The sequence below is a fragment of the Tauraco erythrolophus genome, chromosome 10, assembly GCF_009769465.1.
Source record: "Tauraco erythrolophus isolate bTauEry1 chromosome 10, bTauEry1.pri, whole genome shotgun sequence".
Classification (NCBI taxonomy): domain Eukaryota; kingdom Metazoa; phylum Chordata; class Aves; order Musophagiformes; family Musophagidae; genus Tauraco; species Tauraco erythrolophus.
The window spans coordinates 16,961,380-16,983,799 of NC_141474.1; the positions used below are offsets into that span (position 1 = coordinate 16,961,380).

Below are 22,420 nucleotides of genomic sequence, written 5' to 3' on the forward strand. Positions count from 1 at the left end.
AGTCTTGTCTTTCCTACCACATCAACTTTTGTGGTAATTATTGAGAACATACTCTGTTTCAGAGAAAAAGCATCAGTGCCATCTAGAGCAACACTATTGACTCATCTCAGATACCAAAGTCAAACCAAGCCAGACTGCCCTTTAGCTTTCAGTTATACATGCAATCCTGTGGACTTGTGGGTTTGGCTTCATTCGAGTAATCATGCAGAAGAATTTAGCAATAATGGCTAAACTGGCTAGCATGTGATGGATTCCTCTGAAATAGACTCCACTGATTACAAATGCTGTTAATTGGATCCGGAAGATGATGTACCTTCATTACAGGAATCTTTTTTTAAAACAGACAGCATGTTTCAAGTAGCTACTACAGATAAGCTTTGGCATGTTCAATTCAGTCTCAACCAAACTGTCTAATGAAGGGTGGTTAAGTACTGTCAATCTGAAGCACACATTAAAATAACTGAAATACTGGAACTGATTTACTGTAACTACAGTTTGTAGATTTACACCAGTCTGCCATAAAAGTAGGTGTACCTGAGCCTACTCTGTCTCTTCCCCAGAATTATTTGCACTCCAGCTGAAAGTATTGCTCACTCAGTATCTATCAGCATTTTATCTCTGGTGATACCAAGCTGCTGACAATACAATATTAATTGTGTTGTGCTCTGAAATCTTGAGGACTTGTCTCATAAAACAGAAATAAGGAAATTTCCTTCTCTCTTGTCCAAACTCAAATTGCTTATCATTTATAGCCAAAATTACAGGTTAAACTTACACCAGGAGTCTGATTGTAGGTTACAGGCATTAGAATTTTATTATAAACTGTCTTGCAAATCTTTGTGACTGACATAGCTAGACTTCAGTGAGGTTGAGAATATCTGTGCTTTTGTGTTTTGGTTTTGTAAAATTTATTTTTTTAGACAAAGAATGATGAAACAACTCTTGTGGAGCTTTGCTGTTTCTTTATATATAAAGTCAAAAGTTGAAGCATGAGTTGGTTTTTTTGTTACGTTGCTGCTTTTTCTTGATTTACAATATGGTGTTGTAGGAACGCAAGACAGCTGCTTTCTGGACCTGGAAATTGATAACAGTATGTTTTCAGAACTACACAGGTTTTTTTAGATTATTGTAGGTCAGAATTTATATTACATGATTACACAATGGGTTAAAATTAAATTTGAGTTCTTTAAAATATGCCTTATCAACAGGTACAATATTTCACACAGCAGTGTATTAACTTTTCTTTACTTACATGATTTTGGGTAAAAGCAGTGCATAGTCTTTAACCAACTGAAACTGGCATTATTTGTTAGCTTCAATTTATTACTTCTTTCAGAGTAAAGAAGAAGTGATGGCAGTACGGCTCCGTGAGGCAGACCGCATTGCAGCTGTGGCTGAACTCCAACAGCATATTGCTGAATTAGAAATCCAGGTAAGAAGTGATGGCATTAAACATGTAACTTGATACTGATTACTTTTGTACTTTGTGGGGTTTTTTTATTCTTCCACTTTCTTTCTCTATTAACCTACTGGGAATACAAGGCACTGCTTTGCAAAGTGGCATAATGCTGTTTTGCTGAACATGCCTCCTTTATACACAAAGGCCTTAAATCTATCTTACGGGTGTACTTGTGAGCTGTTAATAGTTGCTTCCGTATAAGCACTATGCTATAGGCAACACTCTTAAACTCTGATTTCTGTATTTGTTTTTTGTCTTCCAATTGGTAATTTTTACCAATTAATAGATGAGATTGAAAACATCTTCTGTCAAAAAAACCCACACATTTTGATTCCAGTAACCATTCTTTTCTGTGCTTACTCTTCTGCTGTGACCAGTATGGGAGGATTTGTTGAAAAACTTGCACCCTTTATGTAAATCTTGAAACCAGCAATGTTATTTGCTGCTACCATGTCACTGTAGGATCTGAAGATGCATCCTTTGGCCTCTGTGTTGTTCCTTATGCTTTCAGTTCCTTTTGGAGCTTTCGCTGGTCCATGAACTCACTGCTCCCTTAATGAGAGAACCAGAAATAACTGTTCTTTATATTTTCTTGGCTTTGAGAAATCATGATGTCTTACTGTAGTCTGTCCTTCCTATACTCATATACTGTTGTCCTGTTGGAATTCTGCTGCATCTATCTGCAAAGGTTTTCTTGGTTGTTATTCCTAAGTTACAAGCAAGTTACTCTCTACTTCTACTTTTTTTTTTTTAAACTGGTCTTGCTAGTGTTTTTCTTCCCTCTGAAATATTTTATTCATCTTTCCTACAAGGTGATGATTTTACTATATTCTGTCAAAACCTTCTTTTCCTTGTGATTTCTCAACTATTTGCATCTTTTTCATCTCTTCATATATGGAATGTACAAATAAATTTAATGGAGCTTTTATAAAGAATTTTCACTGAATATTTTTCCTCTAGTGCAGCAGGCACTGAATTTACTAAAAGATAAAGCAATCGTTTCTTTTAATCACATAGTGCTTAGATAATACTGTGATCAGTATATTAGAAATACTTAGGTAAGTACAGTAAGCATTGCATATGAATCATTTATTATCTAGTAAGATGATAACAGATGTAAGATGATATAAGAGAGTAGCTGAGTTTAGGTCAATCTTCTACTCACGTGTTAGCGTTTTACTTAAACAAAACCAACCAAACAAAAACCCCAAAGTTTAAAGGTTATTTCAAATAATGCGATTCTGTAGGTGAGGAGCCAGTACTCATTTTGCATTATTTTTACTTTAGCACAGAATTCAAGTGCCATCCTGCTGCCATTGTTTGACTGATAGAATTATCCCAAAAAGTACTCTAGTCTTGATTTTATGAAACAAATAAATGGTGAATCCCATAATGATCAGTTGTTTTTTCTGATACCTGTTCTCCCCAGTTAGTTGTGTTCATTTTTAATGTAAATACATCTGACTTTGTTTTCTGTTGTTTGACTGATCAAATCATCAGTGCTCAATCATTTTACAGTTCTCTCCTCTTAATATTTCTGCTTAAGCTATGGGTGTCAGAATTGCATGTAGATTTTTATAATATCTTGCCATGAGACAGGTAAAGAAGTTAAGTGCAGGAATGTAATCTATTTCATGACTCTGGCTAATACATCCAAAGATTGCACTGTCCCTGTTTTGTAATGATATTGCACTGTCTCATGTTCAGTTGTTTATCCACATCATCTCTCTTTCCTTTTCACAATTACTACTTTGCATGATGCAATCTTTAGTTATGTTTTTCTGTTTTTCTCATGTTCTAGGTAGCCTTGTTTTTTGTTTTCTACTAAAGTGCATTTCAAGTTCCAATCTTTTTGGTGTTCTTAGATGATCTCCTGTTAATGATTTTTTGATTCGTAGTCTCTTAGTAAGATTCTTGATTTTCTGCACAGATGAGAATTCTCTGTTTGCTTTGTATACAGTCTGGAGTATGAAGTCATTCTGCAGCTGTGGTTCATGTTTCTAATTTAATGAGTTTTCCCTGTTAGGCTTTTGGTGAACTACTTTATCTCAAACTTTTACTAGCCTGAAATGCAACTTCTTCAGTTGTGAAATACAGATTTTGAGTGTGAACTGTATAAAGACATTTAAAACAAAAATGATTTAGTAGAAATAAGTTCCTCTAATGTCAGTTTACTTATTTTTGGCACTCTAGATGTGACTTGAAATGCTTTTATTGGGCTGTGACAGATATATTTTGGGGGGGGTAAGATTCTGTAAGCAAATAGATATTTTTGACCAGTGTGTTTTGCCAGCAAATATGAAACTTAGGATCAAAACTTCCTTTTTGGGTACTCATGCTCAAGGCCTTCAAAACACCTGCACCAAAAAAAAGTAATAATGGAGCCAGAAAGCCCTAACTCCCAAAGCTTGCATACTGTAAAACATGCAACTGATAGTAAAGCTTAGCCAAAAGCTGCTTTTTAAGGAAACTGAAAATCTAGGTAACTTCTTCCTCATTGGAGAAAGAGCTGCCTCCCATTCTCTTCCGACCTGATGTGAGGAGCAGAGGGCCTTTTAATCTGGACTTGCCTTAATGACTTGAGATGCGATATTTAATACCATAAATACATTTAGCCAGTTTTGGAGCATAGGTGTCAGTCTCAAGGTAATTGTGCTTTTAACATGGAGCATCACAAATAGGTCTGCTTGTCATATTGTTTCAAAGCTGATAAAGATGAAAGGAGGAAGTTAACTTACCACATAACCTTCCTTTTTCTCTAGGGGGATGGTGCTTTTCTAAGAAGCTCTAGGGATTCGGTGCCACGTCCACATGATCCATAGTAATGCTTAACCTAAGTTGTGCAGTTTTCTTTTAAAGGTTCATGTAGGTGTAGGTGCAAGACACTGGTGTTAAATTTGTAATGCAGAGTATCACTACTCCCATGTAAGAACTGGTCTGACGTTACACGCACAAATGCTAGATTTAGATCACAGATTTTGGATCGATTTTAGTTTTCATTAGGAATAATGACAGAGAGGAAGGAGGAGATAGAACTCTATCATTTAATAGTAGATGTAATTCTGCAGCAGGATGTCAGTTTATTATGATGTTAGGAAGTTATTTTTTATATATTCTGAATGTCATCTTATCTTGATCACGCATTCAGTTCCTGATGCTAAGCTTTTAAACTTCTGTGTAAGCATATTGAAGTGGAAGGAACAGTCCCATACGTGATAGATATTCTTAAACACAAGAAATGTATGAGTTATTCCTTAGCAAAAGTAACACAAAATTGAAGTGTAACTGAAGTTTAACTTATGTTGCGTATACCTAAGCCCCAGAAGTGAGAAAGAAAAACCCTGAAGTTATGTATAAGCAAAGATTTATTTTATCAGCCTTTGTTTTCTCCTCTATCGTCTCCTTATTTTTCTCACTTGCCAGTTCTATAAAGATCTTGGGAAGCAAACAAGACTTGGAAGTATTTAGCAGGCTTCTGGACTTTGAGCAGGACATTTGAGCAAGTGATTAACAAATGAAGGATGGATTTTTGGATGTCTGGGCTGCTGGTTTTTGTACCTCCACACTGGGGAGAAGCTGTTCTCTTTAATATGGTGTTCTACTTTGTCATAAAGGTTAGAGGTTCACATCCTATAATTAAATGACTCGTTTTGGCCAAGCTACGCACAATCTCTGATCCCTTTTGTCCCATCGTTTTGTAAGATGTAGAGAGCCAGGGCTAAGGAATGGATATTGTTTCCCTCTGTCTATAGTCTATCAGCAAAACCTCAGGTTTGTTTCCTCGGGGAATTAGTCTTTCATGTCTTCAGCTGAACTAGTCTGATAGCTTCAAACTGCAACAAGCAAATGCTTTTAACTTAATATCAGCCTTTAAAACCCTATTGCTTTTAGCTTATGTGTGCTTTCCTAAAGCTGCCAAGAAAAGTCTACCAAGCTTCACTATGCTTCTGGCCTAATAGCAAGTGTTCCTTCTGATAGCGTATGGGCAGTTCTGTTAGTCCCTTGGTGGTGTGGGGTTTTTTTGTGTGTGGTTTGTTTGTTCGTTTGTTTTTTTAAAAAAAAACTTCCCTTCAATAGTTGAAGAAAGGAGAGACTAAATGAGAGAAAAAGAGGCTTTAGAGAAATTCAGGCAAGGTTAAATCAGTTACAAACTAGAGTCAATCAGCTGGCTAGGGTAAGGAGCACTAGGCCAGTGAAAGTGTAGGCAGACTGAGGAAGCAGAGCTGGGACAGCTGTAGTCTCCGCAGCTTAATCCCTCTCCCTCCATTTCTATTCAGGCTGGTGACTTGTAGCATCCTCTTAAAATTATCCATGGCTGGTTTGGGCTGGGGAGGTATAGAGCACACTCATAATAGAGAAAACTGGTTTTAGGTCTGAGCAATCTCAAAGCAAAAACTATCTAGAAGAATTCATTCTGCTTTTCGTTAGGTTGATCTGGACAGAGGGTAACATCACTTCCTCCTGATGTGTTTCCTGGCAGATTCAGAGAATTTTGTCACATTTACCCTATCTCTAACCATGTCAAAGCTGCTTTGAGAACAACTGTAAAGGAAATCCATGATTGTGCTAGTTCTCTCCCCCACAGTTTAAACTTTTAGCACTATTTCGTTAGAATGAAGCCTTTCTATGACCTCTGTTTAATAACTTTTCCAAGTACTGGCTGTTGAGTAAAGAAATAGTTTCCATCTTTTCAAATTACAGGAAACTCTTTTTTACTCTTATCAATAGTGGTGTCTGATGTTAGTGATGTGTTTTCTGAAAGTCTACAATGAGTCACTGTAAAGTCACTGAAAGGACACTAGTTACCACATTTACCCTTCTGAATAAACTTCATTTACATTTTTAATGCAGTGTCTTTTGCCACAGACTAAGAATTTAAAAGCCTCCCCTGAAAAGAGGCTGAGGCAGATTGTTAACAAGTAAATATTTCTAAGTCAGAAAAGATCAAAACTAAAGGTGTTAGGGAAATGTTCTACCCTCTAGACTTTTTTAGTAAAGATGATACACTGTCATCTGAGGAACAGTAACTGTCTGGTGTGCCTGGATTTTGACTGCCTATGAAACGATTTGGTTTGGTTTTTCTGTGTTTTTAAGTTCACAGTTATGAAATGAAAACAACCCTAGATGCGTTCTTATTGTTTAAAATGGCTTATTTTCTTGTTGATATGTATTTCTTTTCCTACTCTGATGTGATCACCAAGAGTGTTTTAGAAAACTTTGTGCTTGTGCTCCTCTTGGGATGAAACATCTGCAACTGAAATTTGATTACACTGATCTTCTGTATCTTAGACCATGGTTGAGCAGCAAAAGCAGACTTAAGGCTGCCAGTGTGTTCCAGGTGGTTTCCAGTCATTTATTTATTTGTTATTTAAACTTTATTTTATCATGACAACTATATTTGATTTTTGGGGGGCACTACATACTAATGGTTTCAGGTATTTAGGATCAGCATTCTTTGAAGCAGTCTGTCTCTGCACTCTTGTGTTGCCAGCTGTGCATCCTGGTCCTGTGCTGATTGAGTTTGGAAGGTCTCAACATGCTCAGTAGTTCTCAGTAGGCATCAGGTATGTTTCTTGAGGTTAGCCGCTGCTTCTTTTGAAGGTATAGAAAAGCTGTTTTTCTCTTAGAAAGCCAGACAAAGGAGGATTTAAGTATGATACTACGACCATGAATCTCAACCGAATACTTTTTGGTGGGCAGAATTTTTCCTCGTTCTAAGAAGAAAATTTTTGGGGGACAGATTTTTCTTCTCAGGAGCTCTCAGTGTAACTCTTGGTATGTATGCAAGTACAGTCACTCTTGTACTTCAGAGCAGGATGAGAGAGGTGAGAGCTTCCAAAACTGAAGGGGGCCTGAGTGAGTTGTATTTGATCTGTAGGGCTCATTTCCTGCTTCATTGCCCGTGCTACTCCCTCTCTACACACAACGTCTGAGGCAGGAGGATGGATTGTGTACTGGCTGCTTACACTGTTACAAGTACCTTTTCCTTGAGCAGAGGTGATACCTGGCCACTAGAGTGTTTGTTTCCCTGATACGGGGTTTTATAACCCTGTTAGTGCTGGTGGAGTTGGTCTGTTTGAAGAGACCGTAAGGCTGGCAAGAGCTACTAATCTTCAAAAGCAGCGAAATCAAGATGATAGATCTTTAATTACAATGTAATACTAACTAGCATTACTTTTCTAAAAACCCTTCTGGAAAGAGGAGGTAGGCACTGCAGTCCTGCCAATACGAGAAGCAGTACCCCAGGGAAATGGATGTAGAGATTCATTTGCATATGAATGCAGTGTTGTTTTTTTAAACAAAATTCCTAGATTCCAGAATTGGCTAGCTTTCATTATTTTGCTATTCTGATAATACTAACGCTTTGCTTATTGATATCTGGCTTCTTCACTGTATATTAATTTTAAACTTAAAATGACTATCATTTGCCTAGAGACCAGCTATTCTTTCTGTGGTGACCTCCCCAAATACTGCAGATTTTCTGTAATAGTGCTCCCCCTCAAGAAAAAAAAACACAAACCAACAACCCACATCCTATGTGTATAAGCTTAGATTTAAAGAAAAAAAAAAACTATGAAGAGAGATTGCTTATGCTATTTCCTTAAATACTTATAAATTCTAAGTGGAGTCTTAACATTCACTTTTGAACCAGTAAATCGATCTGAGTGTTTTCTTCAGAAGTACGAAACTACTCAAGCAGTAGTACAAAACTATTCAAGCACAGTATGAAACCAATGCAGAGTGAAATGCCCGGTGGTTCCTGCTGAAGTAAATGCTACAATAGGAAGCATTCCATTAAATTATCTCAAGCTTCATGAAAGCAATTTAATTTTTCTTATGGCAGTGGGGCTGTCTAGTAACTTATGGTGTGGCCTGACCTTGAATACTGTGTGCAGCTCTGGGCTGCACAGTTTAAGGATGTGAAGGTCCTTGAGTGTGTCCAGAGGAGGGCAACAAAGCTGGTGAAAGGGCTGGAAGGAACATCCTGTGAGGAGCAGCTGAGGACTTTGGGTTTGTCTAGTTTGCAGAAAAGGAGGCTGAGGGGTGACCTCAGCGACTCTTTGCTCTCTACAGCTTTCTGAGGAGGGGAAGTGGAGATGCAGATGCTGAGCTTTTCCTGGTGTCCAGTAATAGGACATGGGAATGTTTCAAAGCTGTGCCAGGGAAGGTTTAGACTGGATATTATGAAGCATTTCTTTACCAAGAGGGTGGTGAAACACTGGCACAGGCTTCCTAGAGAGATCGATGCCCCAAGCCTGTCAGTGTTTGAGGCGTTTGGACAGTGCTCTTAATATTATTAACTTAACTTGGTCAGCCCTGAATTGGTCAGGCACTTGGACTAGATGATCGTTGTGGGTCCCTTCCAACTGAAATAGTCTAGTCTATTCTGTTATGAGGAAGCTGGACCAGTTTGCAGGCAGAGCATATGAAAATGTAATTTAATGCAAACAGAAACCCTTAGATTTTAGGTATTTTTAGAAAAAAAAAGTTAAAGCCAGATTCAGAATATAGAAGGGCCTTGAGCATGGCAGTCAGTTCGTTTTTCTTCCTTGGTAGCTCTACTGAAGACAGGTTTTCTGTCTTTTGTGCTTGAGCACCCTTACCATTTAAGACAGTTGAAATTAATTTGTTTCGGCTGTGAAAGACTTGCCAAATCAATCTATCCTAACAGCATGTGTTTGCCAGCACATCTGCCTGGCTCAACACTTGAAGCAAGAGGCTAGCAATAATAATAGTAATAGGATTGACAAGAAAGGAGGATATCAAGAATGTCCTGAATGTGGGCTCTGACCTCCCTGACTGATGGAGTTGGACCATGGAGAGTGCAGGCTTCTGTCCTTTGGGCAAGTAGCCCTCTGTTCTGCAACTCAAGTTATCCTTTGATCTCAGTAGTTGAGCTGCCATCTGCCATAGCTGGTTCTTAGGCTGAGGTGGCTAAGGCCAGACAAGACTTAATCTACACAAGACTGTTTTCTTCCTGCCTGAGCCTAGAAACCTTTTCAACATATACTGTTGGACCCTTAGGAGGAGAAATTAATTAATCTGTTCTTTAGAGGATTATGATACCTGAAAGCAAAATGAAGGATGGCAGCAGTAAAACAGGAAGAATGGAAAACATGCATCTCCAGAGAAGTGAATGATAGAGGGCTAGTAGTTATTTCTGGAAGATTATTATCTGCAGTTGCCTTGCAGTATATCAACTAAGTAAATAAATGCAACAGCCACATCCTGCAGATAGTGGACTGAAGATGAAATCTGCAAGAATCCATCAGTATTATTGTCTAAGGTCCTTACCTTTGTTTCAGTTCCATTCAGTAGCTATTGTATCTTCACTTTTCAGTTTCTGTCCCACTTTCCTGTCACTTGCAACCTCGCTATTTCCCTGTCTTTCTATTTCTGAGCCAAGTTTAATTCAAATTCTGAACTAAAAACAAATGGTAACTCTGATATTAATCTCATTTGCCTCATGACTAGATCTGTCTCAAGAGTTAGAAATTATATAATATAGTATTATATTTGAAACAGAAAAATCAAAGCTAAAGCTGCTCAAGCTTTCTTAACTAAGCTACTAAATGAAACATGATCATAAAATCCTTTATGCACTTTCCATGTGTCTTGGTAAATGTTTGGAGCAGGAGTGTGCTTGCTGTCTCTGGGGCTTTCACTAATCACCATTGCATGTAGCTCTGCTTTAGCACTAGTCTAGTTTTATCTGTGAATTATGATGTACAAGTGAGAATCCAACCTGCATGGAGGCAGAATATAGGGTTTGTTTTGTAGTGGTGAAGGTTTTCACTGTCTCAAGATGCACACACACAATGACAATACTCCTTAAAAGAGACTCTAGGGTGATATTAAGATCACTTGATAAAAACAGTAAGAAATAGGTTTTTATGATAATTGGGAAGTAATAGATAACGTGTCATATGATCCTAGGGTAGGTTGAGAAGCAAATGTAGAACTACAGAATTTTTGGGAGAAAGTATTCTTTGTGACAGATAGCAACAGATGGTAGGGAAAGCCGTTAATACTGCATTCTGTCATGTTAAAAAGAACTGCTATGTTGAAGTTTTTCCTGCCAACAATTTTTCTTTTTGACTTCTGTCAAGCTGCCCTAATGAAAAACTAGTGTAAAAGAACATGACTACCAAATTTAAGGTGCTCACATTAAAATTTGCCTTTGATTAACAAATGCTCATCAGAAGCTGGAAGTTGCTAGAAAGCAATCTGAACTTAGTGCAAATATAAAATGTGACTGGAACATGAAGCAATTTTGCAGATCACAGTAATATTTTATACTTGTATGAAAATAAATATATGTATTGATGAGAAATAGCAATCTCCTCGCAGTTTTAAAGAATGTTGGATAACTTAAAGATCATAATCTGACAGATAAAACTACTTTTTATAAAATAAATGTTTTGATTCATTTGAAATCTGTAAACTTTGAGCTATCTATTTATTTATTTTCTAAATTAGATTATTTTGGTAAGAATTAAAAAAATGCTATAGTGTCTGACTCCTGCTTGGTTTTTAGTGGCTTGCTACTGCATCTGCATGAGTGTCTTTTAAATAACTGAATTAATGGCGTGATCAACTTAGCTTATTAAAAAAAAAAGTAGAATATATCTTTACTGTTGCTCAGAGAGATGAACAGCAGCTGTGAAGAAAACTCTGATACCTTGTCCTAAAATTTCTCCTATATCATCCTTCCAATTTACCCACTGTAGACAGACTTCGTAGCTTATGGAGCGTGGGCTTATTTATTTAGCAAGAAATACCTGATTTCTGTTGCAGCCAGTTAAAAGGATTGAATTCTGACCTCTAGTGTTTTGAATGTTGCAAGAGGAAGTTAGAGCATGACTTTTCTTTTAAAAGAAGTATGTTTCTAGAAGATGACATTGCAGGGTTGCTTTTTTGTGCTAAATGCATTTCTGCGAATTGTCAGTTCTACAAAATCTGTAGTTCTGAAAGGATGACTGAAACTTACTTGCCCTTCACTAATAATGAGGATCTTGCAAGCCAGGCTTATGCCCTACATTCAGCGCCAACTGATTTGAGCAAGAGTCAGTTCTTCCATGAGCAAATATACATGTCAAATTATTCTGTGATATCTGCATTCACTTTACGGTATTATTTGTGGAATAAAAAGTAACAATAAAACCACTTAAATATAATGAAAGTGTGTGTTAACTTCCAATATGGTATACTCTATATGGTATACACTAACAGCTTTCAGCTATTTGTGCAGTGCCAAACTTAAGCTAATAAATGTTATTGCTTCTGATGTCAGTTTAGACTGGCTTAATTTGGGAATGCCTGTTTCATGTCTGCTTACACTTTCTATTTAAATGTGGATTGAATATGAATTCCACCTGTGAAGTTTGCTTAATTCTTCATGCTCCTCCATAGAATCCTGCCTATACTGTGGTTAGTACTGAGAGGGTCAACTTGGTCTGAGCTACTGACACCCGTAGATACCTGCTGTAACTTCAGCCAGATGAAAACTGCTGGATGGTGTCTGTGAATAGCTTTTCTTCATGACAAAAATATGCAGACAGTTAAAATAACATTTTAATATAGTATATCCGTGAATAATTTGAATAAGATTCTTTTTTTAACCAAAACAGAAAGAAGAAGGAAAAATTCAAGGGCAGCTTAATAAATCTGATTCTAACCAGTACATCAGAGAACTGAAAGATCAGATAGCTGAGCTGCATCATGAGGTAAGTGCTACTGTCTCTGATCACTTGCACCTTTAGTCCTATCTTTCATTTGTAGCAGGTTTTACTTATCTAATTACAGCTTCAGTACCTGATTTTGCCAATGTACGTTTTTTTTAAATGAATGCAATAAAACTAACTCTTATACATGAATCTTGCCCTTATCTGGGAATGTAAGAAAACAAAAAATTGCTTAGTTATGTGACTTGACATTAAATGAGATCAACATTTATGTTCTGTCTTGTTTTTTTCCTTCATTTCACGAGTTGGTCATATTTGACTATGTTGCATTTACTGCATCGGGAGCTGTGTGCATGAAAACAAGCTTCTTTATGTCTTTATTTGCTACAACTTTTAGTTAGAAACTGAACTGCATTTGTGCAAGTAGAAGAGTCTATGTGTAGACTTTTTTTTTTTGGTTCTCGCTGTTGTAAGGATTAATTTTACGTGGTAGTATGCTGAGATTGCTTAAAAAGAAAAAGGATGCTTGCTTAATATCAGTTAACAGATTTTAAGTTTTAAACTGCCAAAGCTTTTAACCTATGAAATTTCTGTCTTCAAACTTCCTTGCTCTAATTGTTGTAGTAACTTTCTGTTAGTTAAAAAGATCAGAAGGTCCTGAAACAGAAATGGCTTATGTAACTACTGTGCTCATTGGCTCATTTCAGTTCATCCTGCATTGTGAAGAAATGTCTTTACCTAACACTACACTGTGTACAAAATGCCCAGTCATCTTTGCATTGTAGTCTGCTTCTGTTTCCATATGCCTTCTAATGCATGGCTCTGATAGCGTGGCTTAAAACTATCATAGAGCAGTGCAACCTAATTATTTGTTTGTTGCCTTTTTGCTTTTGTTAAATAAACGCATCCTTTCTTTATTTAAGTATAGGTAGTGTTTTCGAACAATCTTACTGGATTCAACCTTTTACGACTGGTCTCTTGAGAGTTATAACATAATGGAGGATCTTGGAATGCTGTCTGTGCGATAGATTGAGGATAGTCTCTAGGGCCATCAGTCCAGCACCTTTACCAATCATTAAGCTCACTTAAAAACAAATTTAAAAATCAATAACCTGGCTTTTTCCATTAAAGAACTATAACTACCTTGCTTTTGTTCCTTGTGAGAAAGTAAGTTGCTTGCAGAGTTCCCAGAAAGCCAGATATTTTGCATACTTTTCAATATAACTAAATAAGGCACTGTACTGACTTTTTCCTTTGCTCAATGTAGATTTAAAAGGTAAGAAACCACTGCTTTGGAGGAAAAGTAGAATTACTGTTGGAAAGCTGTTGCATAATTTTCTCTATTCAAGCATTTGTCATATGCCTGGATGAGCAACTCAATTGTCATGAAGGCATACAATTGTATACTTGTTTTGTGTGTGTATAAGTTAATGTGAACAGGTTGGAATGAAGATGAGGTTTGTTAACTCACAGAACAAATTCTGTGATAATTCTGTGTAATACCAGTGATTCCTGAACAGTTACGCCTAGACCATTCTTTATTAGCATTTCAATTTGACTGAAAGAAAGTATCAGCTAGGGAGAATGTGAATATCAACAATAGCAGAGTTCAAGTAATTCCATGTAGAAGAGCAATCCTGTCCTAGGCTGCTTTGTGGCGTAATTTTTAATTTCCGAACTAAGCAAACACTATAGGAACAAAGTATCTCATTCTAGGATAAACAGCAACAGTAGGAAGAAACTCTGGATGTAGTAGACAAATTCTACTTTGGCAGCATTTCTGAATGCTTTTACAGAGTTTCTTAAAGCCTAGAAGTCCTTATCTACAAATTACTCCTTTTTTTTTTTCTGTCTTACAGTTACATATCTGTTTGTCTAGTTTTTAAATAAAAACTTTAGAGGGAAAGTAGTGCTTCATGTACAGTCCTTTATTTTGAGCATAACTCACTGGACTGATTTTGAGATAATATAAGGTTAAGTCTGAAATTTATGTAGTATTTGTAGGTAAGTTGGTGCTAATAAATAATAATTCAGTCTTGGATTAACATAGCTGCTAAGTAAAGAACTTTGCTTGCTATGTTTCCTGATACAGCAAGATCTGAATAAAATGGCAATAGGAAGAGGCAAAAATGTTTGCCCTCAACGGCAAAATGTTAGGATTAGTACAATTTAGTCAATACTAATTAAATAAACTAACTTTTTTAGATGTACAATGAAATGTCTTCATGTGTAGATCCATTAATGATCATGTTCTTTGCCTTTTTGGCTAGCTGCTTTTTGAATCTACTTCTGCAAAAGCTAAGAGAAACGTTACAAATTTGCAAATTCATCTTCCTGAAGATAGGGTGATGGTGTATGTGACATGCTGACCACAACCTCCCAACTGGTTAACATGTAAAAGGCGCTAGTAAAGGAACAGAGTTCTTAGTGACTAAATGGTTACAATCTAATAGATTGTAACTGTGGAACTTTAAACTAGACATAAACTATAACTTTTGCATTAATTTAATGTAGGGGTGGGATGTGTGTTTATGAAAGAAGATTGATGGCCATGCCAAGACATTTAATGTTGATTCTGCTTATTGAACTTTTTTTTCTCTTTAGTACTGCATTTTTACAGAAGTTTACTGTGATTCTGTGATCAGAAGAATTGCAGGTTCTCCATCTTGAAGGATGGAACAAAATAATAAACAAACTCTATATTGAATAGAAGTAACTTAAGTCCATATTCTAGCCTTCTGATAAGCACTATTTCATGTCTTTGGCCAGCAATGTTGAATGCATGTGTTCCTGTATTAGTGGAACCCAGAAGAGCTAGATACTTTAATTCTATCCTATGATGCGATCCATCAGATGGCAATGGTACCAAGATGTGGCAAAAACACAATCCATCCTAGTTGCAGAGTTCCAGTGAAAGGTCTACCATTCCATCAGTATTTGCCAGCCAGGCTAGTAACTAAGGACAGGGCAAACCTATAAAAGCAGTGAGGAACACCAGTAAGGAACACCAGAAAATAGCAAAGAGAGGGTCACTATTGCTGCCCAGGATCTAAAGCTGAACCACTAAAAGGCATGGGGAGGGATGGATTATTACAGCAAAGGTGCAACAGGCTGCTGCTGTGACACCTCATGACTTTGTAGTAGAGGAAGTTTGGCCCTCAGATTTCAGATATCTCTCTCATCCGTTCCAGTGTGGTAACCTAAATCAGCAACATATCAGAACTCTGCATATAATTTCAGATGATTAATTTTATTATTAGAAAGTTTTGTTTATACTTTTAAAAACTTGCAACCAATTTGCCCTTTGTTTTCATGAAAGTCCATTGATTAATTTTGGTCTTCCTTTTCTGAGCTCAAAATTTTGCATGTGTCTTAAATATGGTGCAGCTTGCAGCCTAAAGGATAAATTTAAGCTTACTCATCTAGGAATAGTAATGCTACAGTCAGACTTCAAATCATATTATAAGAAGACTTATTTGTATTAAATTCAAGATGTGGTATTCCTGTTAGTGACTAAATCTGCATATACTGGAAATTGGTAGTATAGCATCCAAAACTGAACCAATGAGGCACATTGCTATTAAATATACAAGGTAAATTAAATACAAAATGATGGTGCCTTTTTTCTTGCCTTTCAAATAAGGTAAAATAACTATAAATGGAATTAATGTATTGGATTTTTGGGTTGTTCTAACAAGATATCTGCCTGTTTCCTTTTATACCTAACCAGTGTAGCATGGTAAACTGAATTGTATATCGACTACGTCACAGTAGATCTTAAACTTGCATTTGATTAACACTTCAGGAGAACAAACACACAAAATCTGGAGCTTTGAGAACACTGACAAGACTTCTGCTCTATGCACGCCATACACTCACATGCAGCTCTTTGCACTAACTTGAGTAACCAAATACGGGTTAGGATCAAAATATTAAAAATAATTTATATTACTATGTAAAATGCTGAATTCATACTTAAATTCCTAACTTCACTCAGAGTTCACATAGATGTAGATCAATTATTCCTACCTTGCAATTTTAACTTTAGTAAATATATGTCACTTGAGTTTATGTTCATTCCCTAAAAGGTTACTGACAGCTATCCTTTAATCTTTTACACAACCTCTCAATATTCAAAGAACAGCTGGTGCATAATGAAAGGACACTCAGAGACTGCAGTATTTCTAGTTAGCCAGTAGCTAACTCTGTGAAAAGTTGTGTATGTTTAGCGTCAAATTAGTGCTGCACTTCCCCTACTTCTTATGGGCTGAGTTGTTTTATTTGTCACAAAGTTGATAGATGCCTATGCCTTATGGCTTTATTGCCGAAGGCTGAAACTTGTGTGAAACCGTGAAATTTTGAGGATTGTCACAAACAGGAATTCATGACATAAATTTCTTTCAGAGATTTTAATATGCACTAGACTTAAGACACTCTGCTTGCTTTTTCAGAAATTCATGGAATCATAGAATCGTAGAATGGTTAGGGTTGGAAGGGACCTCAAAGATCATCTAGTTCCAACCCCGCTGCCATGGGCAGGGAAACCCTCCACTACACCAGGTTGCCCAAAGCCTCATCCAACGTGACCTTGAACACCTCCAGGGATGGGGCATCTACAACTTCTCTGGGCAGCCTGTTCCAGTGCCTCACCACCCTCTGAGTGAAAAATTTCTTCCTTATATCCAATCTAAATCTCCCCTCTTTCAGTTTAAATCCATTGCCCCTTGTCCTATCACTACATGCATGTAAAAAGTCCCTCTCCAGCTTTCCTGTAGGCCCCCTTTAGGTACTGGAAGGCTGCTATAAGATAACCCCAGGGCCTTCTCTTCTCCAGGCTGAACAGCCCCACTCTGTCTTCATAGCAGAGGTGCTCCAGCCCTCGGATCATCTTTGTGGCCCTCCTCTGGACCCACTCCAGCAGCTCCATGTCCTTCTTGTGCTGGGGACTCCAGAACTGAACGCAGTATTCCAGGTGGGGTCTCACGAGAGCAGAGTAGGGGGGGCAGAATCACCTCTCTCGACCTGCTGGCCACGCTTCTTTTGATGCAGCCCAGGATACGGTTGGCTTTCTGGGCTGTCAAATGTCCCATTGCCGTTTGTTCTTTTCATTATTTGAAATCTTTCCACCTAGAATTTTCTTTCTTCGTTTTCCTTCCATTCTTAAAGCTATCCCTACAGCATTCTTGACTGCTTCTCGCTTAGCAGGATTTTAGCCTAAAATGCTTTCCCATTCTGCAGCCCTGACAGGCTGCAGCTTCTGTGAAGAAACTTTGTTACTCTTGTCAGTAAGTACACAGGCTTGGTTGCCCTGTCTTTGGCACAAGAGAAATAAGGTGGGGTGAGTGCTGTCACTTGACCTTACAGTTAAAGTGCTTTAACTGATGTGATATAAATGGCATGGGTATACGGGCACTGCAAGACTTGTACCGTGAGTTATGTACTGGCAGCAGCAGAAGTGCTGGTACTTCACAGAAGTTGCCTTTGATTAGACACTGAAATGTTAAGTGAAAGCAACTTTTGTGAAACATTTCTACTATTCAAGAGTGTCCTGCTTCATTACGTAGTACTGAAGTAAAGCAGTTACTGTGTGTGAAGAATACATGTCAAGTTTGGACTGTTACGAGTTTCCATTAAGTAAAGTTGAAGGTTTAAGAAAAACTAAGATAAATCTTAAACTAGTTGTTACCCATTTCAGCATAAATCACATACACTGGAGAAGAAAGGAGGAAGTTCTTTGTACTTTGCCACTTTTTACTTTTAATTCAAACTGAATGGAATTAAATGATTTATAAACTGCTGAAGTTCTGCATTTCATGCACTACCCCTCTGTACATGCAGTTGCTTTATATGTATTACACAGCAGCTGTCTCTGCTTCCTGTTGGATGTTGCAAGGCTTGTATGTGTTACCTAGATTACAGGAGTGGTACAAAAGATTAGAGTTGACGTGCTTACCCACAAGCTATACTGGCAGACCACAAGACACCTTTGGAGACAAAAGCAAGTGGTTTCCAGCCTTGCAGACTTTGTGATTTAGGACTGAAGTGCTTAAGTTTAAATTGTATTTCATGTGAAACTTTGTAAAGTTTGGCTTTGTCATACTGCTAGCTGATTTTTGTGTTGCTTGAAATGCTTTAATAAGTTTGTTCTGCTGTTAAATTTCAGTTTCTTATTTATGTTACTATAGTTTTTCAAAGGTAGGTTTGTTTTAATCATATGATAGCTTTCATATTAAAAGCTAAATTCTGCCTAATATGCATTCAAGTCCACAAAAGCAAGTGGCCTTTACAATTTAGGATTGCAGAGCTATAATTCCACTGTGTATTTGCCATCTGTATTAGCGGGCAGCTTTATGAAGGGAAGCAGCAACATACAGAAACTTAGTGCTTCCTTTGCTTAGCATGCATTTTTTCCTAAGAAAGCAGGAATATAGATGTTGAAGATAGCTCTTTAATATCCATTTTTACAATGTTTTCCTATTCTCGAGGGATACAGTAGTTGTTTTTAGCTTGGAAGCAGTTAACAAGTACTCAGAGCTTAGTGATGCTTTTTTTTTTTTCTCCGCTTCTTGACAAGTTTTTTGGCGTTTTTGACATACAAAATATTCTTTATAATCTGGGCATCTTTTGCTCTTGATCTATATTCTTAGGTTAAAAAAAAATGATTTCCAGATAAAAGGTTTCAGGCCTCTATAGAGTCAAGGAGACTTGTGGAGGAAAGAAGGTAGTTTCTGGGAATTTATCTTCAATTTTTGTCTTAGATTTGAGTAGAGCTTTCAGAAGATACTGGGATGTTTCTTTCCTGTATCTCTTGCCATTCTCAGAGGATACAAAAACCTGACTGAAACAGGACTTGACTGAACTAATGCTAAAAGCATAATAAACATAAAGTTACCAGGGAAGATAACTGAAGCAAAATAGCACGTTTTGAAATAAACTGACTTATTTGTTTGTGCCCTTTCTTCTGCCTCTTGTAGTGTTCTAGCTGTTCTCTAGTCACCTTCAGCAGCCAGCACAACTTGTGACCCTAAGGAGGAGAATCAGCTAATTCCTACTGTCTTATTTTTGGTGTCTAGCTAACATCAGTAAATTGAAATAGTTGGTTTTATTCATCCAAGAAATTTTGAATGAGGGGGTATAAAATATTCAAACTGTAAATGGAACGAAGATGATGGATAGGGAGCACTTGTTCAGTGCTCCTGGAGTGCAAGAATTAGGATCTTCAAATGAAACTGAAGGTGTGTTGAGGAAAAAAAAAAAACACAACAACAAAAAAACCCCAAACCACTAGATATGTTTGCAGATTTAAAAGATTAAATTCCTTTAGATCTAAAATAGTTCCACATACTAAAACCCATGTTAATACAGATAGGAAAAAATAACTGCCTAAGTTCATGGGAGGAAAAAAAAAAATCCATGGAAATGCACAGATGTCACATGCATAATTGAAAAATGGGCTACTTGCTGGAGTTTGAGAAGAACTTTCTGGGAAAGTACCACTACATGTTTGCCTATTATTACATTCTTTCCTAGGCATCTGCTACTAACCAACGTCAGAGACACAATACAGAACTAGTTTTCTCCTAGCGGTTCCTCTGTAATTAAATATACTCTTAACAAATAATTACTTGAAATATTTGGAGAGGAAGCAAGGAAGAGATTGTTTTCTAATGTGCAAATCTTATGCATGTGTTTCTGGTATCCGAAGAAAAACAAAATCCTGATGTTAGTGTGGCACACTGCTCCAACAGTTAGAAAACCCTCTGCAAACTGCCCATGCTGATAATAGTTCAGCACGGCTGATGGAAAAGAACAAGATTACAGATGACTGGACCACTATTATTCCACTCAAATAATTTTTTGAGGCATTTAAAAGGCTTTATAATAGTAACTTTCTAATAGTATAATGCAGAAAAGGATAGATTTTTTTAAAAAGTATTTCCCATTTTCAGTATCTGAAAACTTGATGGTATTCAAAAAAGTAGTGATCACTACTTTACTGCTCTTCCATTCCCACATACATGTAGTTTATCTAGGAATGGATCTGATATTATGTTTTAAGAACCTAATGCAGTCAGTAAGATTCTGATATAGGTGTTATCTCACGGTGTGATCTTGCTTCTGGTGAGCTAACATTTTCAGATTGGCTTAATGAAAAGAGATATAAAAGTTGGAGATTAAATACTATGCTTTTAAAAGATTTGGCTTCTGTAAATAAAATTCAAGACACTTTAAGTAATTACTTTGAGAATAAATAATGCATGTTATGACCAAAGGAGTAATTGCTAATATGGCTGAATTAAGAATACATTTTGCAACTTGAGTTAGCTTTCTAGGCTTTCATTACTGAAACTAAAACGGAGAAGCAGAAAGTAAAGCATAGCCATCAGTGTGAAGGATTAAGAAAACCACCTAAATAGGCCACATAATAAAACACCTAAATAGAACTCAATCCACTACACAGGAGGAAAGCTTAAACCACATTAACAGTTCTTTTGGTCTTAAATACCGTAAACTTGTATGGTATGTAAGCTGTGTTTAAAAGCTGCCAAATTATTTCCTCCTCGTTTTGTTTTGTTTTGGTTTTAATAAGCTAATAATTTTAAATCAGTATGCTACAGTGAGCGGTTCTGGTCCCCAGCACAGTTTAGCCCAGGTTGTCCCATGAGGAGATGAGCGAATATCTTTACAAGCAGCTAAATGATGACTCCTGCATCGTCCATAGATGAGCACAAAATTATGATGCTCCTTGTGGCACACTGGGGTAGCACAAGTTGGGCTGGGCACTTCTAGCAGGATTCCTAACTCCTGTTTCTGTCACAATAATAGCTTCTGGGCTTGATGATGGCATACCAGCAGGAAGCATTATTCCTTTCCTCTGCTAATTTTGTTACTAGGCTTTCTTTGAGTCAAATTCAATGCTTACCAAATCAAACGTTCTCTTATCTGAAGCAACGCTAGACTACACTCAGAAGCAGAGTAAAGGACTCTGAGCTTCATCCTGCTGTACTTGGACTGCTAGTGTCCAGCTACTTGGTTTGGATGTGCTTATGCTGTGTTGCAGTCATGACTGCTGTGTGGGCACATCTTTAAGTAACTTGTAAAGCTACGAATGAGTTGTATGTAGCTTTGCATGATGGAGATAGGAGGATTAATTGGGGAAAGTGAATTCTAGTTAAAGTTCAACCTACTAGAATTTTTTTTAAAGTTCTCCTCTGAAGACACTTAAAGGGTGATGGCTAGGAGAGGATTAGATCATACGGGCAAATGAGAATGAGGAAAAATCAGATTTATCAGCATTTAGATATCTTGGAAACAAAAATAGGTAACATTTCTTTCATCAGAACTAAGGGGAAAACAACAAGTACAAAAAGGCCTAGTAACTCTTCCTGTAAAATTTATAATTAGATATAATGCTCTTCCACTAAGTCTCTTGCTAACTTATTTTTCCCTGCTTTCTTCTGGAAGGAGTGTACTCTTTGCTTTCCATGTAGTACAGGCAGATGTATATTGTCTCTTGGCAATTGCTGTTCTACTTGCTTGCTTTCATAAAAGCAGCTCATCTTTGTGGGATTTATTTCAGTCAATTTTTACATTGTTCTGTCTTCATAGTTCTCACTAAAACTGTAATGTTTGTCAAGAGTACTGTATTAACTCTTGCAAGGCACTTGTTTCTCAATACTGACTAGAATCACATTAACACCTTCTAATAGTTTATTTTACTAGACAAATGCTTTCAAAATATGTGGCGCTCTATAAATGTTTTCTTACTTGATAAGAAATGTTGTCCCTGAAAGGAAATATGTTAGCCCTCAGATTTACAAAGTAAGCATTTCAACTTGTGGTGGAAGTTTATAGCACAATAAATCATGTGCTTTTCTTTTACCGTATCTTGCAAGCACAGTTGGACAAGAGATGATCAGATTTTTCCCTCCCCACAAGTGAAGTTCTTGCAAGGCTGCTGGACAGCTAAAAATGTAGTTGCTTTACTAGTACGTGTCAAAGTTACAGAGCCTCTGTGCTGGCAAAGTCTGATTTAAGTGGTTGTGGTCAGTCTGAGGAACCTGTGATGTGATAAGATAGCGTTTGTGAGGTCATGTGGTTTGCAAACGCCGAATCTAATGTAGCAGCTTTGTCTACACAGGATAGTTAAATATACACTGTATGCTTTAGAAAAGTGAATTGCTTTATTCCTTTAATTCAGCTTGTCCTTGAGACAGAGATGTTAATCTTGATATTATCAAGCCAGTATGTTACAGAAGTGTGAGACTGAACAGAC

General features: G+C 37.1%; 1 protein-coding gene and 1 long non-coding RNA gene across 4 annotated transcripts in view; one reads left to right on the plus strand and one right to left on the minus strand.

Annotated features, from left to right (window-relative positions):
- Positions 1-22,420, plus strand: part of LOC104379256 (divergent protein kinase domain 1A) — a 112,033-nt gene that overhangs the window by 78,585 nt on the left and 11,028 nt on the right. For 2 of the 3 annotated variants that reach the window (XM_086617408.1, XM_086617410.1), the window contains 2 exons: positions 1,337-1,432; positions 12,091-12,186. In XM_086617408.1, the coding sequence (XP_086473534.1) occupies positions 1,337-1,432; positions 12,091-12,186 (192 nt within the window). The remainder of the gene's footprint in view (positions 1-1,336; positions 1,433-12,090; positions 12,187-22,420) is intronic. The other variant, XM_086617409.1, reaches the window with a different exon arrangement.
- Positions 1,732-22,420, minus strand: part of LOC147528176 (uncharacterized) — a 36,804-nt gene continuing 16,115 nt past the window's right edge. The window contains exon 3 of the long non-coding RNA XR_015222364.1: positions 1,732-2,011. This is a non-coding gene — a long non-coding RNA (uncharacterized LOC147528176). The remainder of the gene's footprint in view (positions 2,012-22,420) is intronic.